The sequence below is a fragment of the Callorhinchus milii genome, unplaced genomic scaffold (genome assembly GCF_018977255.1).
Source record: "Callorhinchus milii isolate IMCB2004 unplaced genomic scaffold, IMCB_Cmil_1.0 Scaffold17, whole genome shotgun sequence".
Classification (NCBI taxonomy): domain Eukaryota; kingdom Metazoa; phylum Chordata; class Chondrichthyes; order Chimaeriformes; family Callorhinchidae; genus Callorhinchus; species Callorhinchus milii.
Window position 1 is genome coordinate 7,939,225 of NW_024704758.1, and position 25,862 is coordinate 7,965,086.

Below are 25,862 nucleotides of genomic sequence, written 5' to 3' on the forward strand. Positions count from 1 at the left end.
ACAAGCTACCTGAATTACAGACAAAGTGCAGTGGATCTTATGAGGCAGAAAAGCAAGACTGTATGTTTGTTGGTGTAGGTGGCTGCAGCTCAGAAACAAAAACACGCGACGAACACAGTTCTTGCATAAAATGAAACGGAAAAAGACTTAGTGGGAAACCTCGACAATCAAAAAAATTGTCAACATAATTGCAGAGAAGACTGCTTTACTTAGTTGCCTTTTATTAGTTAGAATGTTCTTTCCTCAATATTTAATGTTCGTTTTGAATAACTGGTTCAATTTTTTCATCATCATGATCAGAATCTGATACAATTTTGTCTTCATCATCACAGTCTGGAATCAAATAGGGTCCTGATAGTATTGATCCTCAATACTTGATTCTTGTTTGCTGCTAGCCTGCCAAGGATGAAAGTTGCGCTCTTCACACAGGATACTGTGCAGTTCAATCTATTGTTTATTCACTGATACAGTCTACTTTTTTGTCTCAACTAAATACAGAAAGACAGACCCCCAAAACGAATCGAACACTGAAAAATGCGTACAGGATTGGGCGGCCCAAGAATAGTCTACCTTAGAATGTTCCAAATTCAGCTCTGAATTCACATAATTTAAGACAATTTACTAGGAAAGCGTCTGTGGTGCTGATGACCTTTTTTTTGTTCCAATTGACCTGGCTTTGCATTCCTGAAAACGAGTCAAACTCAAGCCAATTTTAACATTTTTTCCCATTCAGGAAATTTCCCAATTTACCGTATACCCAGTCTGTTCTTGAAGATTGGTTAGCTACAGGATTTTGAAAAGGTTTAAGTAAACAAAATTGCACAGAACTAAATTGTTGGGATAAACACCTTGCAACTATCTAAATAAAATCACATGTTAAATAAAACTAGCACTAATCCTTTAATGCAGTTTTCCAACCAAACCAATGAGTGGCTATTACCTTTTAAATGAAGAATCAACAGTGCAAATGTTATTGCAAGTCACTAACTCTCAACGGAAGTTAAAATGCTGGAATTAATTTCCTTTGGTAAGCTTTGGCACGTGACCTATATCACTGAGCAACATGCTTGCCTGCTGTGTAACATGTGTACAATCGCATTCCTAATTCTTGAAATACTTCTCAAATGTGTAAGAGACAAAAAACAATTCCAAATGAGCAATTTACAGAACTTTCACAGTAAACAAAGCATTAGTAATTCAGTTCTGACAAAGGGTCATGGACCCGAAACATTGACTCACTTTCCTTTCTCCATAGATGCTGCCTGACCTGCTGAGTGTTCCCAGCGACTTCTGTTTTTTTTTCATTATTAATATGAACCTTACTGTAATTTCAAATTTGCAATCTTGTACCTTGTCCTATGCTTAGCCACTTACAGTAGTGGAGTATGAATAAATAATGTGCATCACACATCAAGGAATTCATATAAGCCACATCATTCCTAAATGTCATTAACATCATAAGGCACATTAAGATTATTTGCTTTTTATTTTCAAGGAAGCTTTCTTTTAAAAGAAAGTCTTATCTCATCAGTTATAATTCAAAAAAGACTATTTTCCTAATTATTAATTTATCAACTTTGGGAAAGCATTAAACCCACAAATTTGGTCAGAGCTCATTTTGGACTTGTACAGTTTTGTAATTTTTCTATTGCAACTCAAGATGTTTACTTCAGCAGACCAAACCAAATGCAAAACAAAACAATTATTGTTTAGTGTGCTTTCACTCTATCGCTTTCCAAATAACCACACATTTTTCGTCAATATTTGCAAGTGATTATCCTGGAGGGAGAAGAGAAGGTAAGGCAAGTGGGGTCTGCTTAGAGCTGAGCTGGCTCCAAAGTGACGTGCTTGGCAAGGGAATATCAAAATCAAGTCAACCCCCTGTGGCAGTCTCATTCATCTGGTGCCTGAGCCAGGCTGGTCCACAGTACTCCAAAGGCACAGACCAGCCAATCTGGCTGAACTTGGGACAGACAGACTAGCCACTTAGGGAGTCAAGCAAGGATTCTTTCCAGTCAGCTCCTGTTAACCCTGCAAGCCAAACCCCTAATGGGTAGGGTAGTCCTAGTTGGGTAAGCAGGAAGAAGCTTATCAGACAGTGTCTGTTGAACCAATTAGCAGTATGATTCAGTGACTTCAGGAGAGAAACTAAGGGGGGAAAAAAAAGTAATTTTCCCGGCAGATGGGCACCAATTTTATGAATTTTATCAGAGACATGATATACACCTTTCAGATATTTTGCAAAATACTGGACATTATACAGTATAACAGTGATCATGCCTGATAAGATTATTGCTCTGTTATAATTAACAATTTTAAAATTTCAGAATCTATTACTGCTCTTAAGTCTGTTTCATCCGAATAAAATAGCTGTTTTCCAAACCGTGAACTATTTCCTACAGCAAAATGATAAGAAAAACCATTACAAATTGAAATTCTGTAATTATCCACAATCCCAGCTATGTGTTGGGGTGGTGGGGGAGAAAGGGAGGGAAAAAAAGAATTACATCAACAATAATCCAAAGAACTTGTCTTCCCTTTTGTAGAAACATTAAGTGTTCTTGAACTTCAAAATACATTAATGTATTAACCTAAATACGTGACATGTATCAACTACAAAAGCCAAATTTGCATTTATCATCAAATAGATCCCACTTATGCTCCCTTAGGAACGTAAATCTATATAATTCAAGCCAATTCAAGTCAACTTTCTAAAGTTAAGAATGCACAACAGCTTTCCTTGCTGTTTACCACTGAAGGGCATTTTGCTATCACATTAATCACTGAAAGTAAAGCCAAGTTTCAAGTTAACTGTGCAGTGATCCTTTTCAGGAATTTATGTCTGATTACAATACATGCACTTTGGAAAAAAACGTTTAGGTACTTTTCCATTCTCCAAAATTGCACAAGAAAAACGGCACTTTAGTGTTGATTTGCCAAGGAATTTTAATCTGCCATCTCGCACCTTATCTGGAGTCCTGTAGCTCAGTGGTTAGAGCACTCGCTTTGCAAGTGAGAAACCTGAGTTCAATTCCAGGCAGGTCAGGGCGAAACCTTGGGCAAGTTTCCTTACTCCACACAGAGCCTAATAACAATCCCTCCAAAAAAACAAAACAATAATAAATTGGTCATTTTCAATCCATGACTGTTTGTGGGACATCGCTGTGCGCAATTGGCTGCCGCGTTCGCCCACAAATATACAGTCAATTCACTTTACAGTGTGCTCTGTGAAGCGCTTTGGGACGTCCTCTCGACGTGAAAAGCGCTATATCAAATGCAAGGATTATTATTATTATTATTATTTTCGGCACCTACAGTACCTGAGTATGCAAGACTGAGTATCAAAAACTTCTAATGGTGATGCCTTATTATCCTAACAAAAGACATTTATCACAGGCTGAGGTTAAAGAACGCCGATTTCTACCTATTATTCCAGAATTTAATGTCAAATATCCACTTGTTATAACCATTAAATTTGCTGCAATTTTGTTTCTTTACGTTACATGTGTTATCTTACATTTGTTGTATTTTTCCTTAATAGGTACAGGGAAGTTCTGGGCATGAGGGATGTATGTATTCTGCTCAAAGTACTAACCCTAGCCATACAGAAGAAAAAAAATCATATATATATGTATTATATATATAAAACAGGAAAAATCCTCACTCTTCATGATCCACCTCCTCAGCAGCTCTGGTGATGACTGTTATGCAGAGAAAAGACTGATTGGTTTCTTCTGTTTAGTTTAATGAGTTACAGGTGCTTTGAATTTGCCTGGCATCGGATCAGGAGCCATCTGTTTTGATTGTCCAAAGGTATCAGCTGTGTATTGTTATACAGTCACTGAAATGAGACCTTAATTTCTTCCCCATTCTGTGTACTGAATGTTGCGCGCTCTAACTGCATATTTTCACACATCGAAGGGATGCTAATGCTCATTATCTGCTGGCTAAGAATAGAATTGCAAAAATAGTGATCTCATTTTAAATGCCTAATAAGTTACATCTGTAAGATCTTATTGCAAATTATATTAAGCACTCTGGGACTTTACCTTGCTTGAGGCGCGCCATATAAATACAAGTGGTTGTTGGTTGTTATATCATTTTGATATAACAACCAACAGGAGTGGAGTCCTGTAGCTCAGTGGTTAGAGCACTCGTCACGCAAGCGAGAGACCTGGTGTCGATTCCCGGCATACCGAAGCCTCGGGCAACTTTACTTACGCCACATGCCTGATAATAATCCCTCAAGAAAAAAACACTAATAAATTGGTCACTAATAAATTGGTCACTTCAATCCACGACTGTGTGTGGGACACTGCTGTGCACAATTGGCTGCCATGTTTCACCCACAAATATATAGTCAATTCACTTTACAGTATATTCTGTGAAGCGCTTTGAGATGTCTAGAAGTGCTATATCAAACGCAAGGATTATTATTATTATGTTGCATCACTGGATTAATTTATGGTACTGTATATCTACAGAGGATACAAAATAAATATTTTTTCAACTAATCCTTTTGGATAAAACCCCCACTTTTTTTAAAATAAATCTTAAAATCATATCCAGCCTTTATTTTTTCCTATTCTAAATATGGCAACATATAATGTTACCAGTTTCTGTTTACTGAAAAAAATGTTGTCCTGCTGCCAAACTAACCTCGTCTCCAGAGACCTCTGTAGATTCTGCATTTACTTTACAGAGCATCATTTCTCAAAAATCTCTGGCAGAAGAATGTTAACAGAACGCTCAGGGTTAGAGGAAAGACAACAGACGAGGACACTGCTCTTCCAATTCCAAAAAACAAAGTTCAAATCTGGTGCATGAGTGATAATGGAAGTCATGCCACAATGACAACATTTGCAATCACAAACAAACTAGGGCAATTTTTTCCCCTCGTTCCTAGAGTTTATGAAATCACAATATAAAAGTGACATTGATTTGTCATTTTTCTGTCTCCAGAGTAACTTAGGTTTGGTGTTCCACACAAAAGAATGTAAAATATCACCTGAATCATTTCAATGTCCTCACCCCGCCAGAGCCTAGCACCTCCTTATCTCTTCAATCTACTACCCTTCTCTTCTGCTTGGTTAACTCAGGTTTGCTGCACATCCCTGCACCTCCATCGGTCACATGAAGGGTGGAAGATTATGAGTCAGGAGGTGATTAACACGAGTGGTGCAAACAAATCTGAGTGGTTTTGATAGGAAACTGAATGGGACTTGGGGTAATGTACGACTTAGGTGATGATACGATTTATAAAAATAAGACTCATGCAATTTACTGTATAAGATTTTAAATGGGATTGTGAAAGTAAACTCAGAGCAATAGTTTTGGATGCACCGGAACAACAGAATAAAAGTGTAATAAAAAAGGTCGATAATTTTATTAAATATCACCACAGATCATAAATGTCAAACACTATCATAGTTGTAAAGTATATTGAGCATATATAATATCTGGAAAAGAGAAATCCAACATCACTAACATTCCTCATTAACCTCCTGTCCATCGAATCAGAATTATGCCTAGAGCCAGCTGATCCAGCAAGGATGACAACCATAAACATGTTTATGCCCAAATAAATAGATAATTTGGGATGAAGCACAACATGTACTAGACACAAAGATTTTCCGGGTGAGAACAGTGGAACAAAATACTGCATCTGTGTCTGAGAAATAAAATTAAAACACATATTTCTAAAGGAGTTCATTAATGTAGCAGATCAAGCAAAAAATTTATTGTCTTCTTCTGGAAAACAGAATGTAACTTCATGCAATACAGAAGTATTATTTTCAGTGCTAAATGGTAATTGAAGGTCACAGAAAATTTGGCTTCCAAAACCTTAATGACTGTTCCTTGCACATGAATAAATACATTATTCTTTAATGGGTAAATCTCTACAGACGTACAAAAACAACTCTTTACCATGTAAGTGGACAAAAAACACAATTGAAAAGGCTCAGTATTCAAAAATAGATGGATGACGTCAACAATCGCTAGGCTACACAATGGATGTGACATCAGTCTACTGTCAACAGAAAGCACATCCTGGAAATGTGGTATTGTTTAATCGCAGATAACATTACTTTTCTCACACATTGCAAACCACCACCAGTTTTATTCACTATATCTTTTCCTTTCAAACTTGTCTGGATAGTACAACAACAACACCCATTCTAGTATATCAAACCATTAACCCTACAAGATGCATGACTGACAAAATCTAATTTTCTTACTGTAGAAAATATCTTCACATGTTTTCCTCAATATTCAAAATCATGAATAAACATCTTAAAGAACTTCTCTTTGGGTGTAGAAGGTAGGCATAACAATGCATATTTCTACTTTAATAGTTTTCTACCACCATCCTGGGAAACCAAGTTACTTGGGGTTGAATTGGTATACTGGAGCATTAATATGGAATACCACGCTAGGCCACGGAGGCTGGTTGTGATTTCAGAGATGTGGAAAATCCTTTTGTACCAACAGGAACATTAATGGAGAAGACAAAAAAAAATCCATTATCCAAGTGCAAAAGAGAGATTCCTCACTGGGGACATTGAGATAAAGCAGTTCCCTCTCACTGACAAATGATGCAAATCTAAAGCTAATAAAAATGACATTTGGAATGCCCTTCTGTGCTTCTCAAGATATTTTGCCCACAAAATACACAGTCAATCCGCTTTACAGTATATTCTGTGAAGCACTTTGAGGCGTCTCAATGATTTGCTGCATGTTCACTGTATCCTGATATCTGAATGTTCTAGATTGGTTTGTACATCTCAGTAATTGCTTTAAGCTTTAAAAGAGGCTTTGGACATCATCATTCATTGTGTCTTTAAATACTATGTGCTGAGATCAGGATAACATAGGAACTGTCCTTTCACCGACCGCTACAAAGTGGCTTAAATCCAACCTAAACTGGTACAATTCAAGTCTTCTCTCTACGCCAGCTGTAAGAGTCTTATGTGAAATGAGTTTGCACCATCTTAATCCAATTCTTAGTGGGCATAACTCCACACCACAAAACTGCCCCTAATTTGGCATTAAACTGGAAGTCTCACTCAAAAAATGCCACAAATATCGTTGGTGTGAGAAATGGAAAAGTAACAATGATGCAGTAGAGGGACTGAGGGTCGTGCAGATACTGAGGCGGCAATCTGCAATTGACTATGTTATACATGACCTGGGAATGCTAAGTGCACAAATGCGAAAGCATTTCGCTTGCCAGTACTTACACAATTACACAAGTTTGGATAAATACTCTGTGTTGATGATATTTCGCAAAATGTTAGTATCCATTTTACAGAAGTTACAAATTACACCTACAGGATTGAATGAAAATAAACTGAAAATACATCAATATATAAGAAATTCAACCTTTTCAAATTGAAATTCTACCATCCTATATCTAATTATTTTTATTTTATAACAAATCCGAAAAAGAGTACCTTTAAATTAAAATGCTGCGACAAACTAAGAAGACATCACCAATTTGTCCAGATATCAGCCATGTGTAAAGAATCCCAGCGAGTTAATAAAGCTGCTAAAGTTGTTAATAAAAACTAAATTTGTCTCCCACCAATGAAATTGACCTCTTTGTACTCCTCCTATTATCCCGTTCTGTCTCAATCTCTTAACAAATGGATTTGAAATAAAACAGACAAGAGATTTAGCAGGTGAGGAGTAAAGGAGGCCAACTGATTTGGATAATTTAAAATTAAGAAGGGATGTGAGGCAGACACAGCTGGATTACAGAGGGAAACCCTAAGCATATTCCCAGGATTAAAAGATCACTCAATGAGAAAGGTTGCAAAGCCTTGATCTCTTTTGTTTGAGGAAATGAGCTTTAGATACAACTACAATCATGGCTGCCATCTTTGACAAATAATCTCTCCTGGAGAGCTATAGCGTCTCCACGAAAAAAATCACGGCTTTCGTGATTTTGATTAATCTGATATTTAAACTATTTAAACTACTGTCTGGCTGACAACATTACAGGAAGGTTAAAGCAGGTTGCACATAAAATGCAGCACACAATCATAAAATGAAGACACACAATCATAAAAAGAATAGCTTTAAATTACTATAATCTGTTTAGCGAGATTTGTTGTAATTTGTTTGACAGCTTTAAAAATGTATAATTGGTCACCTTTTATTTCGTAGATTCTGAACTTCTGTTTGCAGATTAGTATAAAAAGGTTGTTTCATGCAGCACATGCTTCAATTTTTGCAGGGATTTTACTTTTGGGAATAATTGGGAAGATTCTATGCAATTAATTGACTAATAATCTTTTGGTGTCAACAGATCTGTCTGCCATAGTATGAGCTTTGTATTTAGGGGAACCAAAACAGAGTTTCTATTAAAAAATGTTTTAAAATAAAACTGTAGTTGGTACTTGCGAGGATGTTTTTTTACTGTTATTGCCAAGCTATTTTCTTTTCTTTAATATATGATTAAGCATTGAACAAATTAATAAATACTTAGTAATTTTTACTTGTCCCAGAATTTCCTTGCATTCGACCATAAATGTGCAACAAATATTTCAAGTTAATCTTTGTGTAGTGTGAATCAACATCAAGCACCAACTATGAAGAGAAAATGCAAGTCAAATAAAATGTGTGTGTGTTAGTGCGGATACAATGTGTTCTACTGATTCTAACTATAGATCTGGCAATGCAAATCTGTTGTTTTATAGAAGAAACCAATGCCAAAAAAAGTTGTTTTAATATTTACTTATCACCTGCATAAACAGACAACTTGGAATGGCTATGTTATATGATACGAGTGGCTACATCTAGTATTTAGGATTTACTTCTTTGATCCAGTCTACCATCTGGTTCTATTTTATCACTAAGATTTTAACACTCACCTGTTTAATTGGATTCCCATCAAAAGCAGGTATTTAACCTTTATCTCTGCTACACTTAAGCCGATTTTTAATTCAGAAGCGAGGCAAAGGGCCAAAACCCATAATGCAATACAATAACAGAGACATGAGATTAGTCAAGAGTAATGGTTAGCAGACTTCAAGTTAGAGGATCGAATACTCTAAATTATGCTGTGGGTGTCTGACACTGAAAATATGGCATTGTAAATATGCACACTATACGTGTCACTAAATATTTGCTAGAATCCTACACCAACAAAAACTGATTGGAAAAAGTTTTAAGAAAATTCGCACATACCCAGTTGTTGAAAAAGAAGAGCCACACTTGAACTTGTCACGGGAAGACCATCATGCAAAGGTGTTTGAATCAGTTGTCGGTCGCCTGCTCCCAGTGAAAATAATTTCTACAAGAAAAAGGTTTTCAGAAATAAATCAAAATAATATTCTACTGATCCCAAATAACATTTTCTCTACTTGAAGACAGACTTAGCAGCTGACTGGACTGAAACACTCAATTCAGCATTACGCAGTCGAAATCAAAAATAGCACATAATAAAACTGAACAGCACTCTTAACTAGAAGCTTGTACACCAGATTTGGTTTCAGAACATCATTACCTTAAGTGATATTATAAGTAGAAAAACATTTCAAAGTCTGAAAGAAAATGTCCTATTTTTGTTTTCCACCTTAAATTTATTAAAATTCTTCCTCCAATCTAAGACATGCATCAGAAACAGTCACACGTACAGCTGTGTATTGAATGAAAACCGTTTTCCCAATCACGTACCAAATCTTGATTGTCAAAACTGCGAATTTTCTAAAATTTGGATCCAATACATTTAATATAAATTTAGCTAAATATTAATATCTAGTAGCTACGCAGCAGATTTATGCATGTTGTATACTGTAGACTACTTAGCATGTTCAAAAGATGGTGTTACGAGACGTAACAAAACATCCAGCACAAGGTTGAGTGAGAGAAACTCTAGGATGGGTTATAAAGCCTGATGTGGGAGAGAACACAGGTTCCATTGTTCTGGATAGACTGCCGCCTGGAAAGGGAAGAGTAGGGAGTCCAGCAAATGAGACATTAGCATAGTCAAGCCTGGATCTGATGAAAGCATGGATGAGGTCTCAGTGAACCAGGAAGAAAGGGAGTGATGGAAGCAGACAGAGGTGTACATTTCAGAAATGCCATGTCAGAGAGCGTTGTAAGTAATTGAACACATTAGTCATAAGCAATGAAGATAATACAGTGTGTTCCATCAGCAACACAAAATTACATTTGTATAGCACCTTTCGCATCGGGAGGACGTCCCAAGGCGCTGGACATTAAGTGTTTCGGACGTGAGCTGGGGGGCGGGATTGGGGAGGGTAGAGAGCGGGGGGAAGGAGGGTGACAGTCGAAGAGGAGGGTCTTGAGACGGATCTTGAAGGAGGCAATGCAGGGGGTGGGGAAGCAGAGGGACTGCGGGATGGAGTTCCAGAGGGTGGGGGCAGAGTGGCAGAAGGCCCAAGAGCAGGTAGTTGTTTTTTTCAGTGAAGTACACCATAGATCTAGCTACACTTCAATGGGCAAGCATTTACACACAGAACATTGTTGTGATACAACACAAAACATTGAAAAGGTGAGTTGTTGGCCTACCACAAGGATATCATCCTTCTGCATAAAATAGTAATTAAACAACAAAAATGAAGACAAAACACAAAAATTGAGCAAAAAGCATTCAAAACTACTATCACCACAAACAAAAGTGTAACTTATTGTGAACATCACACATGTCCACTTTGACAAACAGCATATGTTTGTAGAGTTCAAACATCAGTTTCATTCGTATCCAATTTCAAATATCAGGCACAGGAACAAACCAAGTAAAACCATTGGTTACCTCAATGAGTTGCTTAATGCGTCTCTGATCAATATTCTATTCAGTAGTCATGTAATCTGAGAACATGAGCGCAAATTACTTAATGATATTTTACTACTCAATAATCAAAGGTTCGAAATTGGGATAAGAGTATTTGTGACAAAAAACAAAAATTCAAACAAAAAATAAACCCTCAAAACAAATTTCATACTTGTGCTGATGTTAGCTTCAATATTCTGGGCTTCTACTTTCTTGAGAAGAAAACAAAATCAATGTAACATGAGCGGTCTAATCTCCACATAAATGCCTTAACCACGCAAATCAAGAAAATAATTTGAATGGTAATCATTCATTGAAGAATTATGGTACTCAGGCATACATAACTGCTTTAATGTGATGCAGCTATGTTCATGGGCTTCCTGCCAAAAGTTGTGCAACATTTAGTCTCATTACACAACTGTCACTCAGCATCCTACCACCTGTATCATAAAGATTTTATAAATAGTTTTCTTTCATCCCTACACAGTCAGAGTTCTTCAGTTTACATTAATCGGATTATACTCTTCTTGCGTTTACATCATTTCACCAACAGAATGCATAGCTGTTGACAAGGAGATGAATGCAGGTCACCATCATCTGGGGATTTGCATTTTGCACAAGAAAGACTAGTCTGCAGGACTGTCCCATTTCAGAATATAAATCGTATTGCATGAAATAACTGCAGGTCAAATAACACAATCACATTGAGATTAATTATTTCGGAACCTAACTGGGTGAAAATAGTAGCTGATTTTTTTCATAATAAAAGTTCCAAGAACTTGCCATCGAGCTACCATTCTAACATTAAAAATAACGCATCAGCCTGGCATAGTAGTAGGACTCTTGCCTCAAGTCAGAAAGGAGTGGGTTCAAGGCCCACTTTGGGACTTGGAATCAACAAAGTCAAAGCTGACACTCCAATGCAGAGCTGGGGGAGGTGTTGCATTGTCGTCCGAGGCGCTGTCCTTCGGGTGAGATGTTAAACAAAAGTCTAAATTGCCTATTCAGGTAGATGTTAAAGATACCATGGCACTATTTGAAAAGAAAAGGGAGTTTCTCCCAGTTTCCTGGCTAACAATTCCCCCAATAAAAGTGGTGACTCATTCCATGGCTGTTTGTGGGACATTGCAGTGTGCAACTGGCTGCTGCGCTTCACCACAAAATGCACACTTAATCAATCCACATTACAGTACATCCTGTGAATCCCTTTGCGACATCTCAAAGATGCGATAAGGTGCTTCATCAAATGCAAGGATTATTATTAGTAGTAGTGTTATTACTAAACTGTAAACACTAATAGTACAATATTCAGGTGGAATGTGCTTCAATCCTCTACCCTAATCTCCTCTACTAAAAGCAGCAATTTATGTTTGAATATTGTTCCACCGGTGCGAGCAGTTTTCCAATGGTTCGCCATTGTGGCCATTCTTCACATGTAAGCCAAAAAACTGTAAGCATGCTACTTAACCATCAGAAGCATCACAGCTGAGAGTTTGTCTGTCTTCACCGGGTGTCCACAAGGCATAATTCCAGCAGAAGTTAATAATTGCAAACAACATGCAGAAAGCCTGGCTGATTTATCCATTCCTTGTCTGTGGGGTTTTCAGATACCAAATGAAGTGCCTCACCGCTATCCTAACCCAGGCCAAAAATGGATTACTCCTGGTGGTGGTGTGATTCAGTGCCACACCACACGGTGCATTCCGTCATTGAGTAATTGAAGAAACTGCTTTAAAAAGAAACAGCTCCAATTTTTGTTTAATTAGTCTTGTGTGAATTTGATCACGACACAGGTCTCCCACCTATTTTCCCACCATCACTGAAACAATTTTTTTTCAAGGAACTCTCCTCATGTCTCAGTTAGTATATATTTTGAAACTCAGCTGTATAGAAATGAAAGGCCATTTATTATCATACAAGAACATGATCACTCCACGCCCAACCCGAGTTGAAAAGTTTGCGAACACTCATTCTATGTTCCCGCAAGAACAATTGCTACTTGTACGAGGTACTGGAGAGTTACCGGCAAGTATACGTGCATTAGTACCTCAGGGTGAGGAACAAAAAAATGAGGGGAGTGAACATTTGTTGTTCTAAAAACTAGCAATAAATTTGCCTCACTCACAGGGAGCATTTTGTCTGCTTCTAGAATTTGTTCTCTGCAATGACACATCTTTTCAAATGTATTTGAGTTGGGTGGCACAATTATGTCAGGACAGAATTCATGTCATAAGTTCCTGTTAGGAGACTGAATTCAGGCACCAATGGCTCTGTAGTAGCGAGGATTGCCTCCAAGTGCTCTTTTGCCAGGTTTGAGTTTTTTTTTTCTTTTTTTTTAAACAGATTTCATGTTTCTTTTTTAAAGAAGCACACATTTTGCAAATGCAAAGGTATTAAAATAATACTTTGTTATTTTAAAAAGTATTTTACTTAAAGTAATGTTTAGTTATTCAGAGTTGACTTTCAATAAACAACTGTAAACTTTTTAGAATTGGGAGGCAAGCTAGAAAATGTTTTACTTGCTCAATTGTATTATGGTTTTTTAATGTAAATTTGTTTTAATACAGCATTTTGCAAATTAAATGTAAATAACTAAATACAGAGCACTTAAAAGGCACTTAAATGTAGCAAACTGCACCACAATTTGCAAAGCACTATTTTCTTTGGCTGCATTCAGCTTTTCAGAGCACACAGGAATCTAGGCAGCACCATCCTAGTCAGAACACAAATCAGAAGCTAAGAGCCCAAAGGGGTTATTACATTTAAAACTTATTTTAAAATGCTTTTTATTTTTTTTGTGAACGTTTCACTTATCAAGGTGAATTATGAAGGGAAAAGAACGGAGAAGGGACATAGAAAACTTAAGCAAAACTGCAAATTTGTACCCGAATCTAAGCAGTTTTATACCGAAGGCCCTATACTTATTTCATAAAGAAGCCTTCCACCCAAGAGAGGAGACGGTTGGTTATACATATTATTAGCCTAGATTGCATTTAAACTATGTATATTTGTTTAATCTGGCAACTTTTTAAAAAACACAGGACACAAGAACAAAGCAAGTTTAGTGATCTATGAAACCAACTATAAAAATACTGCTCTTTTGAATGTTTCTCTAATAAAATGTATCATTAGCTTTTGTTTATATTGAAACATTTAATAACCTTCTATTATATTATGGTAATTCACTGTACTCTGAAGGAGAGACATTTCTTTTGCCACTAAGTATAGCTTTGATAATGCACATTCAAGAATAAGAAAATCCATTATAAGTGCAGATCGTCAAATCGGATACACTTAACATAAAGGAATCTTTCTCTCTTAATATTTAGAGATGAAAGAACTGCACTTGCTCTGCAGGATCAGTCATTCTTTGTAAGGAGGAGACAGGTAGCCTTGAGATCATTTGCAAATATCCACAAAACAATACATATATTTTGTATATATACACACACACACGTACATATATATACACTCCTTAAATTACTGATCTAAATTTAAAATCCATAAAGTCTAGTCAACTGAATTGTTGGCTAAATAAACAGAAATATTTGTTTTGTCACTTAATTATTTACAATAACAACATTCTCCTTACCTTAGAACCTCCAGCAACTGGCACCAAACATGTAAAAATGCTGGCAATCACATTTTCCAAGTTAAAATTGAGACTGTCAACATACACTGTGTAAATGAGGCCAAGGCATGCCTAGGAAAAGGGAACATAGTTTAACTTCCAGATATGCTAACTTCAAAAAACAGCTTCTTAGTAACAACTTGAGATCCAGCGACAAGATATGTCGTGAGCTGTAAAATACTTTTCAATATGTTATTTTGCTGTGTAGACCATATTCCTGCTTGCTGTAGTAGTTTCTCTCATCATTCAAGAATAGTGTAAAAAACAGAAGGCCAAGGAAAGATCCCTGTAGAACTCTCTACTTCCTGTAGATCCCTGTAGAACATTCTCTATTTTTACTACCATATTAGTATTCAACACTTAAGCAAATTTTCTATTAATTTTATGAGTCTTAATCATATATTGACTGAAAATTCAAGTGACCATTTAGTCCTCCTCCACTCAGGTAGCTCTTCAAATAATTCAGGTAGATAAATGAGACGTAATTTTTTGTTTCTTAATCCATATTGACTCTTCCATTCGTTGCTCCAAGGCACTATGCAATGTGAAGCGCTATATATAGGTAAATGCAATTTGTTGTTGACCATTCACTATGGCCTTGAAACTCTAATATTTTGGTAACAATGTCAACAATTTGGATGGTAATTCTAGCTCAATTGAATACATGGAAAAATAATGTTTTTCACTTGGTTTCTTCTGATTTAATTAAAGACTCCCTGAACTAGACAGATTATTGGCCATAAGCAACGCTTGATATTCTCTGCATTCTCGTGACAATGGCTACCTCCACCAAAAACCTTAGGAGCTGTACCAGTTGATGGCAGCATTATTCCCTTTCTTCTAAGTCAAACAGTTAAGTGAGCTAAATTTACATCACAGATCAAGTGTCGTGAGTTAATAATTATCTTGGGAAACAGTTTCCTAACAGAATCAGGTTCAATATATCGTTCAATGAAATGATAAATAATAATAATGCTACAATCATTACTGATGGTTTCATCTTAAAAGAAGAATTAATCAATAGTTATTAATTTATATCATACTTTGTGTTCTTTTACCTTTCCAGACAACTATTACCACAACAAATTGCTGCCAGCTGACCCCAACCATGGTTCACTGCACATCATGCAAAACACTGACTTATAGTGCAGTCTTGAAAGACACAAGTAGAATAATTAGAGGTTAACCTCAAGAGCATTTAGAAAATTACACTTAAACTACCGTTTTAAAACTCATAATAAAAGCAATTTTACCCTGAATATTTCTGGATAATCCAATCGGGATACCAGAACCAAACTTTTTGGTGCGAAAAACTGGGCAGGTTGGATTAGTCCCGTATCCTCTTCACCTTCAGTTTCCCTATGTTTAGCTCCCTGTAGTATAAAGGTAAAAATAGATTATTAGAAAATTAATGCAGGGAAAAAACTCCAAAAAGACATATCATCATCTTGCATTTATTGGCATTAAGTTTTAAAGCCAGAAAGAAAACAGTCAACTCATTTTCTGTTTACGAATCCAAGGCACCAGCTTTTTTCCTGCTATGTCTTTAAGATCAACACTAGGCAAAACTTTTCACACTGACCTAATGCATAGCACTGCACAATTGGAACAGAAGCAAACCACAACCATGTAGTCGATAGCAAAACCTGGCATTTTGTTCACTGAGCATAAGCAACTTAGTCAATTATGCAGTTTCTCAGTGGTGAAAAATGGCCAATTACACTGCTCAAAGCTGACAGCGAAGGAAGTACTGAGATGAGCTCTCAATAAAATGTGAACAAGAGCAAGGCAAGACTTCCAGAGCATATAGACAGTACACAAGCTCTGCAATTTATATTCAAAATGGCAGAATTTATTCATAAAAAATTCTTCTAATAAATTACATAATAAATGACAAAGTGGTGCACCTCAGACAATTTACCCCCATTACACTTTTTTGGTCAAAAATTAGCAAATTAGAAAAAATGTTGGTTAAACCCTTCTCTCAATGTATTTAGGGTCTTTTCACTTATTGTATCATATTATGCTGAACAATTTTACCGAGATTCTACAAATTACAATCATGTTAAATTGTTGTTCTTGCCTCTAAATCTTTCAATGTGAAAACCATCATAGAATGTCCAGGCTAGCCCAGTCCAAATAATCTAAACCTGTACATCTAGAAATGAAAGAAAACTTCTCGTAAGTGAAGGCTAGCTCTTTAAATGCAGACAAAATCTCATAAATCATGAGTCTCAAAATCACAAGTTAAAGAGTTCTAGAAGTCACTACTCCTGAGGGTTGTCACCCAGCCAGCTACTAATTGGCCCAGTTGGTTTTCCTGAGCTGGCTGGTTGTGGCAACTCAGTGGCCATTTATTCTCCTCTCCCAAATAAAATAAATATGTTCAAATCGGATCTGCAATATGAATTATGCTTTCTACTTTTTGACAGTCCTAATTCATCCATTGGTGAGAGAATAATCAGAGCAATTCATTCACATGGGAACCTGGTACAAAAANTTGTCAACTTCCCTTGTGCAATTCAAAATTCCTGCTAAAGGAAGCAAGAAAGCACGTAAGCAAAGATTTCACACCATTAACAAAGACTATACTGGTCAGTATCGCACACTCGGTTATTATTTATCAAGTTTTCAACAATGGTTCCATCATAGATTAAAAGGCAACAAAAACAGCCTGTGTGACATATCTACTAAACAACACATATTTCAAATTAAGTCACATAGGAAAACAGGAGGAGGCCATTGAGCCTTATGCATCAGTTTACAAGATCTTAGAAGATCTTTTAATCCAATGGTTATTCCAATAGAATCCAATTCATTCACCATATCCTTTAATACCTCTAACTGCCAAACATCCTGAAGGATTCCACCTCTATAACTTTCTGGGACAGAGTATTCCATATCTTCTTAACCCTCTGAGTGAGGAACACCCTGACCTCAGTCCTACATCTTAGTTCTGATCTTAATGCTATGCCCCTTATCAGAAACAAGCGTTGTCCATGGCCTAACCTGTCAAATCCTATCATCATTTAATAACTCAATCAAATCACTCCTTAACCTCCTCGGAATTCATGTGGAGTCCTGTAACTTAGTGATTAGAGCACTTGCCTCACAAGCAAGAGGGTCTGGGTTTGATTCCCGGGCAGGGCAAAACGTTAGGAAAGTTTCCTTATTTCACCTGATTCCTAAAGTGTTATATCAAATGCAAGGATTATTATTGTAATATAACCCCAATCTACTCATCTTTTCATTATCATAATTAAGCCCCTTCAATCCAGGTAATAATTTAGTCAACTGTTACTGGACAGCCTCACATAATAACAAAAGAAATAGTGCATTTTGATGAGTTATAATATTAAGATACAAAATATTGTTCTTTGCATTTATTTCTAATAATTTTAAGAAATGATTACAAAACTAAATGTACAACAGCAACAGTGAACAATTTCAGGGAGAAACTAAAGATGATGAATTGGTTCGCTATTAGGTCTTTCTTGAATCATATCACATAGTGCCTGTCTGATGATCCAAATATTTATTTATTTTTCAAACGTGTCTCTTTCATTCAATAGTCTATTTATTGCCCATGACATCTTTCAAAACAAAGTCAGGAGAAACATGAGCTTCTGGCCTTTGGAGACTCATTCTTTTTCTTTCAACAGTTTATTTTCTTTGGTGGTACAATAACTTCACCACTTAATTACTCTATTTGCAAACAGAAGCCAGTCACTTAAGAATTTTCACTGATACTTGTGGTCATTTCAGTTAATTTGGTTCAGTTAAGTTGGTGAACTTTCATTAGTAATTTTTTTTTAGATGGAACATCACAAAGTCCTTTGGGAATGAGGGGAGCAATCAGAATTCATCCTGTGTACCTGCTTGATGCATTCGATTGATTGATCATGAAACAGTACTGAGGGCAGCTGCAAAGAAACTTACAATCAAAACCCTCCAAACCAAAGATTCAGGTGTGCCTGAGAGCAGCAACTCATAGGAAGAAAACAAAGAAAGCATTATAAAGATTTCTTTACTTTCAGTGTTAAAAATTTTTAGGGGCAAACCTAGTGTGCTGCTATATTTAGCAAACTTTAACAATACATGGGTTTCCCATTATATGCACACACAGCACAGTAAATTTTCCAGCATACAGAGAATCAATCCTCAACTAAAATAATAATCTTTGCATTTGATATAGCATCTTATCACGTCTCAAAGCGCTTCACAGAATATACTGAAAAGTGAATTGACTATATATTTTGTGTATGAAATGCAGCAGCCAAACAGTCGTGAATTGAGTGACCAAATCTTGGATGGGATTATTACTTCCGGAAAGTCATCCAGCAATATACTAACAAGTGGGTTCCTACTTACTGCTTGGTAAACAGAGGCATGTGTGTGGAGTAAGAAAACTTGTCTAAGGTTTTGCCCCACCCGGCAACTGAACCTGGGTCTTCTCACTTGCGAGGTGGGCGCACTAACCCCAAAGCTACAGGACGCCACATTTTCTTGTTTTATCGAGAATAGGGAACAACCTGGTGAGAGGTTACCAGATGCTCAAGAAAATGAGTTCTCTTGTAACCAGGCAAATGAGAATAATGATTACATGCAGTTTTTTTCTTCTCTCTTGTTGGTAACATCTGTCACGGCCAGCTACTTGTTTGCACAGCATTATATACAATGGAGCAAGCGTAGCGTAGATAATGGCTAAATTGACACACAGAAGTAATGGTTTGTGAGTCGTGGACGGGGAGGGTTGAGGGATGGTAAGAGAAAGGGAAGAACAATTAAACATGTTTTATTCATTATTGGGGCAACAAAAGTTTTCTTAGTCCAGGAAATTGAAAAGAATATCGAAGTTTTAAAAAATTAAATTGTAGTGACAGATGCATCTAAAGTTTTGAATATATTTACAATCATAAAGTTTCATCAATTCCCACATACAAAAATATTAGAAATGAAGAGAAACATTATTACTGATCTTTTTGAGGTGTTACTCCTGCCTTCCAAAATCTTTCCTAAAACACTAATAAATTGCAGTTCTTCAGGGAACACAACGATAATGGAAATTCTGCTGCCACCTACTGGCCTGCTTCATTTTTTCCTCAATAGATGGGGTGGGGGGGATGATGTTGGACAACACCATCTCTAAATATTATAATATTTAATTTCTTAAAAGCACTACTATACTTACAATTAAAATAAATTTCACTTGATTGAATATTATAGCACAGTATTCAGAGATGATGCAGTTCATATACCATCATATACCATCCCTGCTGATCGCTCGGAGGTGTGGCAGCCCACTGTAGAACTCGGGAACTTTCAATGGAATGTTTTTAAATATGATTCAAGAGATAATTGTGTGACCGGCTCATGTCTCGAATACCAGAATCAAAAAGGATTTCATTCTAACAATACAAACACTTCAGGAGTGAATTTTATGGAAGCAGTAATAACAAGTAGCATCAGTCTTTTCTTCCTTTGAGCAAAATTATCCCTATTATGATACTGTCTTGCCAGCAGTTCCCCCAATGCCTGAGAAAGTCCCAAGTTCAACCAATGTAAACTTGAAACCATCTGGTTGGGAAATAAATGCTGCAACATTGAGTTATCAGCCATCCTGGAATAATTTTTTATTCCTTCAGAGTGTACAGTTTGACCTTCAGGAATTGACAACTTTCCACAAGAATTTTTATTACATAACTTACATTAAACATCAATCTACGGTTCAAATAGTCAAATTAATTTATTTCTGGCTATTTTGGTTGTTTTTTTTAATGATGAAATTCATTTCTTATGAAATATGTTTATCAAACCTCTTACTACAAACAGTTCCTGGTGCCAGTAAAAATCAACACTGTCTCAATCCCCTACATAAAAGTTAAAAAATATTTTTATTGAATAACTTGTGATCTTGCTACAAAATTATGGGTTACTATCCTGCAACGTAACTCACTACGTGTACTACTTTGAGACATTTCATGCTAAGGTTCTACATCAAATACAAGCATCATTATTATTGAAATAATAAATAGACTGTTTAAAATAAATTTAAACCCACTCAGTTAGAAACACCCATGCAAGTCCTTACTGTGAATCAGTTAATTTTCTTATATCCTTTCAATAGTAGAAATTATACAGCACATTAACGAGAGAGAGTATTTGTTGATAATAATATAGATGGTATTTAAACAAAGAGAAAATTATCTATGTTATCAGCTGCCATTATTTGGAAAGTGAATGATATTCCGAAGAATTCAGATGCAAGAATTCATATGCCAGCTTTTTGCTGAACACAAAGATGGGCTGATTTAGATTTTCCTAAGAAGTCACACAACCTGATCAGTTTGCTTCACACCTTAGATTGAAGTTTGTGGGCATAACGTGAGTGATATCAGGATGAAAATGATTTCAGAGCTATAGCTGGGCAGGTGAGTGGAGAGTGGCAAAAATCAGAGATGTTCATAATCAAGATTCCATTGAACATATGAAAATAAGAAATGCTTGACGAAAAAAGACCAAGGTCCATCTAGTTTGCCTTCCACCTTCTTGGGTGGGGGTTGCATGCACAAATGTCCCAAACTACCTACGTACTATATCCCATAATGTCATTTCCTAAAAGAAAACTAATCTGTGTTTGAAAGAATCAACATTTCCTGCTTCAACTGTCTCCCTCGGCAGCCTGTTCCACAGGTTCACCATTGCAGTGATTTAATATGTATTAAATTGAGTTCTAATATAATCCAGATCCTAGTTGGGATAATTACGTCCTTTCACAATGGCTACTAAAATCCCTGACCCCACACTAAGAACATCAGTTTGATTAGTTCTAAAATAGAAATCACATGAAATTATGAGGTATCAATCCACAATTGTCTACTCAAACTGTTGGTATTTCCTACAGGACTACAGTGTATTTAATTTTCCAGATCTATAATTGTCTGGATTAACTCCAATCTAATCCCTATACATTTACACCAATGAGTTACATAGTGATAAGGAAGCATTTTTAACTGTAATCAAATGTACTTAATTGTTCATGAGAGCTATGTACTAACATTGTACACACCAAGAATTTGACATCATGACTTCCTTATCACTAGAAACCCATAAAAATCTGCCAGTTTGTATGATGTTAATGGGATGTGCGACAAAACAGAACATATCTTGTCAATTTAACTAGCTAAAGTGGGTATGAAACATTAGAATACAAAGACAGATGAACAACAATTTAAATAATGCTTACGGGAAAACTCAAGACATTTCACACGATGATGTATTTTGAAGTGAAGTGACTGTTATGTAAACACAGCTGCTAATCTTTACCAGCAGCATCCCACAAATAGCAATAAGAATAAACAATTAATCTGTTCTTGCTGAATTTGAATGTGGAAGGATTATTACCTTACCTATAAGTGGAAGACCAGCAAACTTTTAGTTCTCTTTATTTAATACTGGTTTGAATGGTTTATAATTTGGATACATTTTTCAAAGATTATGATCATCATAAAGTGATATTTTGAAATACATCCCTTCAAAGTTGCAATTTTCTCGTAATTTGGTTGTAGATGGCTCCATTGACTGTTTACGCAAAACTTCCTGTTTCTTCAGACAACTGGTAACAACGATAGAGTCTGTCGGGCTATTTAGTCATTAGAGTGGAATTTATACACATTCTTTATCTTAATAATTCATAATTGTCATATCTGCACAGAAGAACCTCGAACTCTGCATGTTTAACAAAACCTATTGGATTGACCATCGAGCAAGAGAAGGAAATGAAAGCTATCTATAAGGTTAAAGGGACCTTAAAAAATTCAATGGCAACTGTGCAAGAGGAAAAATCAGATAGCTGATAAACGAGTTGCAACATTAAAATCCTAAATTCTTTTTTGGCATTTCATCCAGAAATAATTGAGGCAAAGTCATCAGCCAAAGATTTACAGTTGTAGATACAGCCTTTTGTGCACACTTCAGTCATAATGATCAACAACAACATTTTTGATTGGGAACCGGGTTCTTGGAAGAAAACTAAAATTTGAGTAGATTAATTCTAGTGATGTGAGATAAACTCAGCTGCAAAATATTGTCTGCAGAAATGGTCTACAAATAAGTTCTGAAGACAATATAAGCACTGACAAAAGGATAAACAAAAAATCTGTTTTGGTTGACAATTTCTCTATATTGTAGATCCTCAGTGGAAATGCAAATTTGTTTGATTTGCATTTTCGCTCTTCGATGTGCGTCATTCCATGTTGTTAAAAATTACTCATAAATGATTCTTCCGTACTATTCTTGATGAACATTTTAAAACAATAAGATCAGGTCAAAGACTTGTGCTACCATAAAGAATCAGCTGCCGGTGAATCATCATTTGGGAACAGACATTGCTGTATTCACAGATTTCTGTATGAATCATTTTCCATCTTCTAATAAAACATTAGAAGTGGTTTTGATGTACAGTATTTTGAAGTTCAAGGTACTGGCAAATAAAATTATAAATTGTGTTGAGAATAATAATTTTATCGTACAAGATACAAAAAAATTACCTTCTCTCAAAGATGCAATCCATGGTTCACATAGGAACGTCAACTGACTTACTTTCGTTGTCCGTTTTCTATTGATCCAAAACTCTCTTGCTACCTTACAATATACCCATACCTCTAAAGGTTTTAAAATGAAAGACAATTTCATTTTATTTAAAAAAAATGTTTAATCAGTGGAAACAGAAAATGAAAATATATCCTTTACCTTTGATTCATAACGTCAATTAATTTTTATCCATTTAAATTTCAGAGTTCCCTCATTAGAAGGTCGGTCCTAGGGCTGCACTGTTATATTGTTACTGTTGCAGCAGTTGTCATATTAGACATTAAACTCACTAATTAATTCCAAGAAATCTGCAATCAATCTGCTCTCATGTTCTGGGTTTAAGAAGGGTACACAGCAAATTAAGCATAACTAAAGTTTGATGTCAGACTATTTATTCTAAATGGTCATATTTATGAACATTAAAAATACAAACTATCTTCAGATTTTCTCTTGCACTTAACTGTGCCTGAAATCTACGTACAATAATTGACATTCATATCGTGCTTTTAACATTGACAGGATGCTTCATACTGCTGAGTAGGAGCCCGAGCTGGAGATGGGAGGGAAAGGGGACCAAAAGCACCATTGAAAAGATAGGTCTTAAGACTTTCTCATTCTCATTACTCCAGTGACTTGCGTTGGCAAACCTGACCTGCTCCTCTTGTTGGGTTTCCATTGCTGGTACACTTCCCCAATTAACTAGGAGTTCTTCAGCACTGCATACATTTCCACAATTAGCTGAATAACTGCGACACTCTAAGGTAGAAATAATCTTGGGTGTGGCGGGGAGTTCATTCCCTCACAGTGCTTTTAGCAGAGCATAATATAAATTAAACAGTGAAATTGCTTAAAGCTAGTAAAGTTGTAATCATGTACGTGCTTTATATTGTACTTACTTGTAAATTAATCTCAGCCTCATAAAAAGTTAGACATGCACAGTAGTGACGATCTGAGTCGATGTCGGTCAGAACTACCACAAAATACGTCGGCTGCTTTCGCTCACTGGACAGCTGCCAGCCACCGGGTTGACAAAACTGCAAAGAAAACAAAAAATAAATAAACATTGATTTTCTTTTTAAAAATCATTTGAACAGTTTGATATAAGCTAACCTCTCAGACAAAAAGGGTTACATATGTATGGTGTGGAGAAAGCATGTTCCAGCCATATGCCGCTGCATTTTCTCACTCTCTTTTCCCAGCAAACCTTTCTCCCAATACAGGTTTGGGAACAGCAAAGACAAAATTATATATCTGGTAGAAGTTAATTACCCAAGCTGGCATGATTCTCATTCATAGGTTCAAAAAAAACAAGATACAAATTATGGAAAGAAATTCCGAGGATTTCACTGAAAAATTAGCTCTAACCTTCTGAGACTCATTTTTCATTCTATTCTAACAAACTTATATTAGATCAAAGCACTGAATGCAAACAGAGCATTTTGTCAACCCGGTGCCAAACTCCGCCACTGCGAAGCACTCCCCCGCTTGAAGGGCGCTATATAAATCCAAGTTGTTTTTGTTGTTATAGCAAATCTCTTCAGATTCACTCCCATTGTACAGAGTTCCATATAATGGTGCCCCAAAATTATATTCTAACGTGCACATTAGAAAGGTTAAACGATTACCAAATGTCATCAGTGCAATTCAGAAATCTAATTTGTGTTTGTGTAAAATATGTTCTTGTTTAGCATTGTCAGTTTCTGTTTACACCAATTTGCAGAATGAATAATTACAGCAAAAGGATCTTTCACCCAAAAATTCAGAAACTGGCTTTTTTATCTGTAGTTTATAAAAATCCTGATCCAAGCATATTTGTTAGCAAAACAGATGATGGGTTATTGAGATGCAACTGTAGCACTTCATGAACTGAACTATTATAGTGGAGACTGAGATACGACTTTTCAACTAAGACATTATTTATCAAATAAAATTAGTAAAACAAATCAACAATAATTCATTAATGGCATTTTGGTAAAGGGTTAAAGCAACACTACAGAACAAAACTTGGTCAAGCTCTCAAATAAGTGGCTCATTTTTATCTATTAAAATAATCTTATTTGGGAAATACTGTTATTTATGTGCCTTGTCATTTTATTTGTAAATTTTAGAAACTAAAATTATGTGCAAAATGAAACTACAAAATATACAGTCAATCCACTTTACAGTATATTCTGTGAAGTGCTTCGAGTCATCTCAACGATGTGATAAGGTGCTATTTAAATAATCCTTGCATTTGATATATTGCTTTTCATGTCTTCGAGACGTCTCAAAGCGCTTCAAAGAATATACTGTAAAGTGAATTGAATGAATATTTTGCGGGCAAAACTCAATCCTTGCCTTTGATATAATTCTTGTATTACATCAAATGCAAGGATTATTATTATTATTAAATATGTTTCTTGCATAATTCAATACAACCAAAATAATGTATGTCGTGGGAAAAGAGCAAAGATTGCATTAATGTATATTATTCTACTATTCCCCTCTTTATGCAAATTTACAATTCTTTGCATTGCTTCGGTCATACAGCCATCTAAAAAGGTACCGGATGAACGAATCATAAAGCATTACCAAAAATAGCCCAGCTAATTGGCGTGCTTACAAACAAGATTAGAAAGAGATAGAGATTCAGGTTTAGCCAGAAATTGTAAACATGTTCCAATTGCATCTGAAATAGTCTTAAACCGCTACTGAACAGTTTCAGTACAAGACGTACGTACAGCACTTTTACAATGGTGCACAAGCTCTACAGATTGATCACAACATTTTGCTGAAACTATAGTTGTATGCAATAAAATACATGGAACACCTTACCAGTCTGCACTCAATCAGAAATGA

At 35.9% G+C, this 25,862-nt stretch overlaps 1 protein-coding gene across 2 annotated transcripts in view; it reads right to left on the reverse strand.

Moving 5' to 3' along the window:
• The window catches only part of sbf2 (SET binding factor 2), a 160,566-nt gene that overhangs the window by 84,444 nt on the left and 50,260 nt on the right, over nt 1-25,862 (reverse strand). For both annotated transcript variants that reach the window (XM_042341627.1, XM_042341626.1), the window contains exons 3-6: nt 23,921-24,058; nt 15,686-15,805; nt 14,394-14,504; nt 9,193-9,298 (exon numbers count right to left, since the gene is read on the reverse strand). In XM_042341627.1, the coding sequence (XP_042197561.1) occupies nt 9,193-9,298; nt 14,394-14,504; nt 15,686-15,805; nt 23,921-24,058 (475 nt within the window). The remainder of the gene's footprint in view (nt 1-9,192; nt 9,299-14,393; nt 14,505-15,685; nt 15,806-23,920; nt 24,059-25,862) is intronic.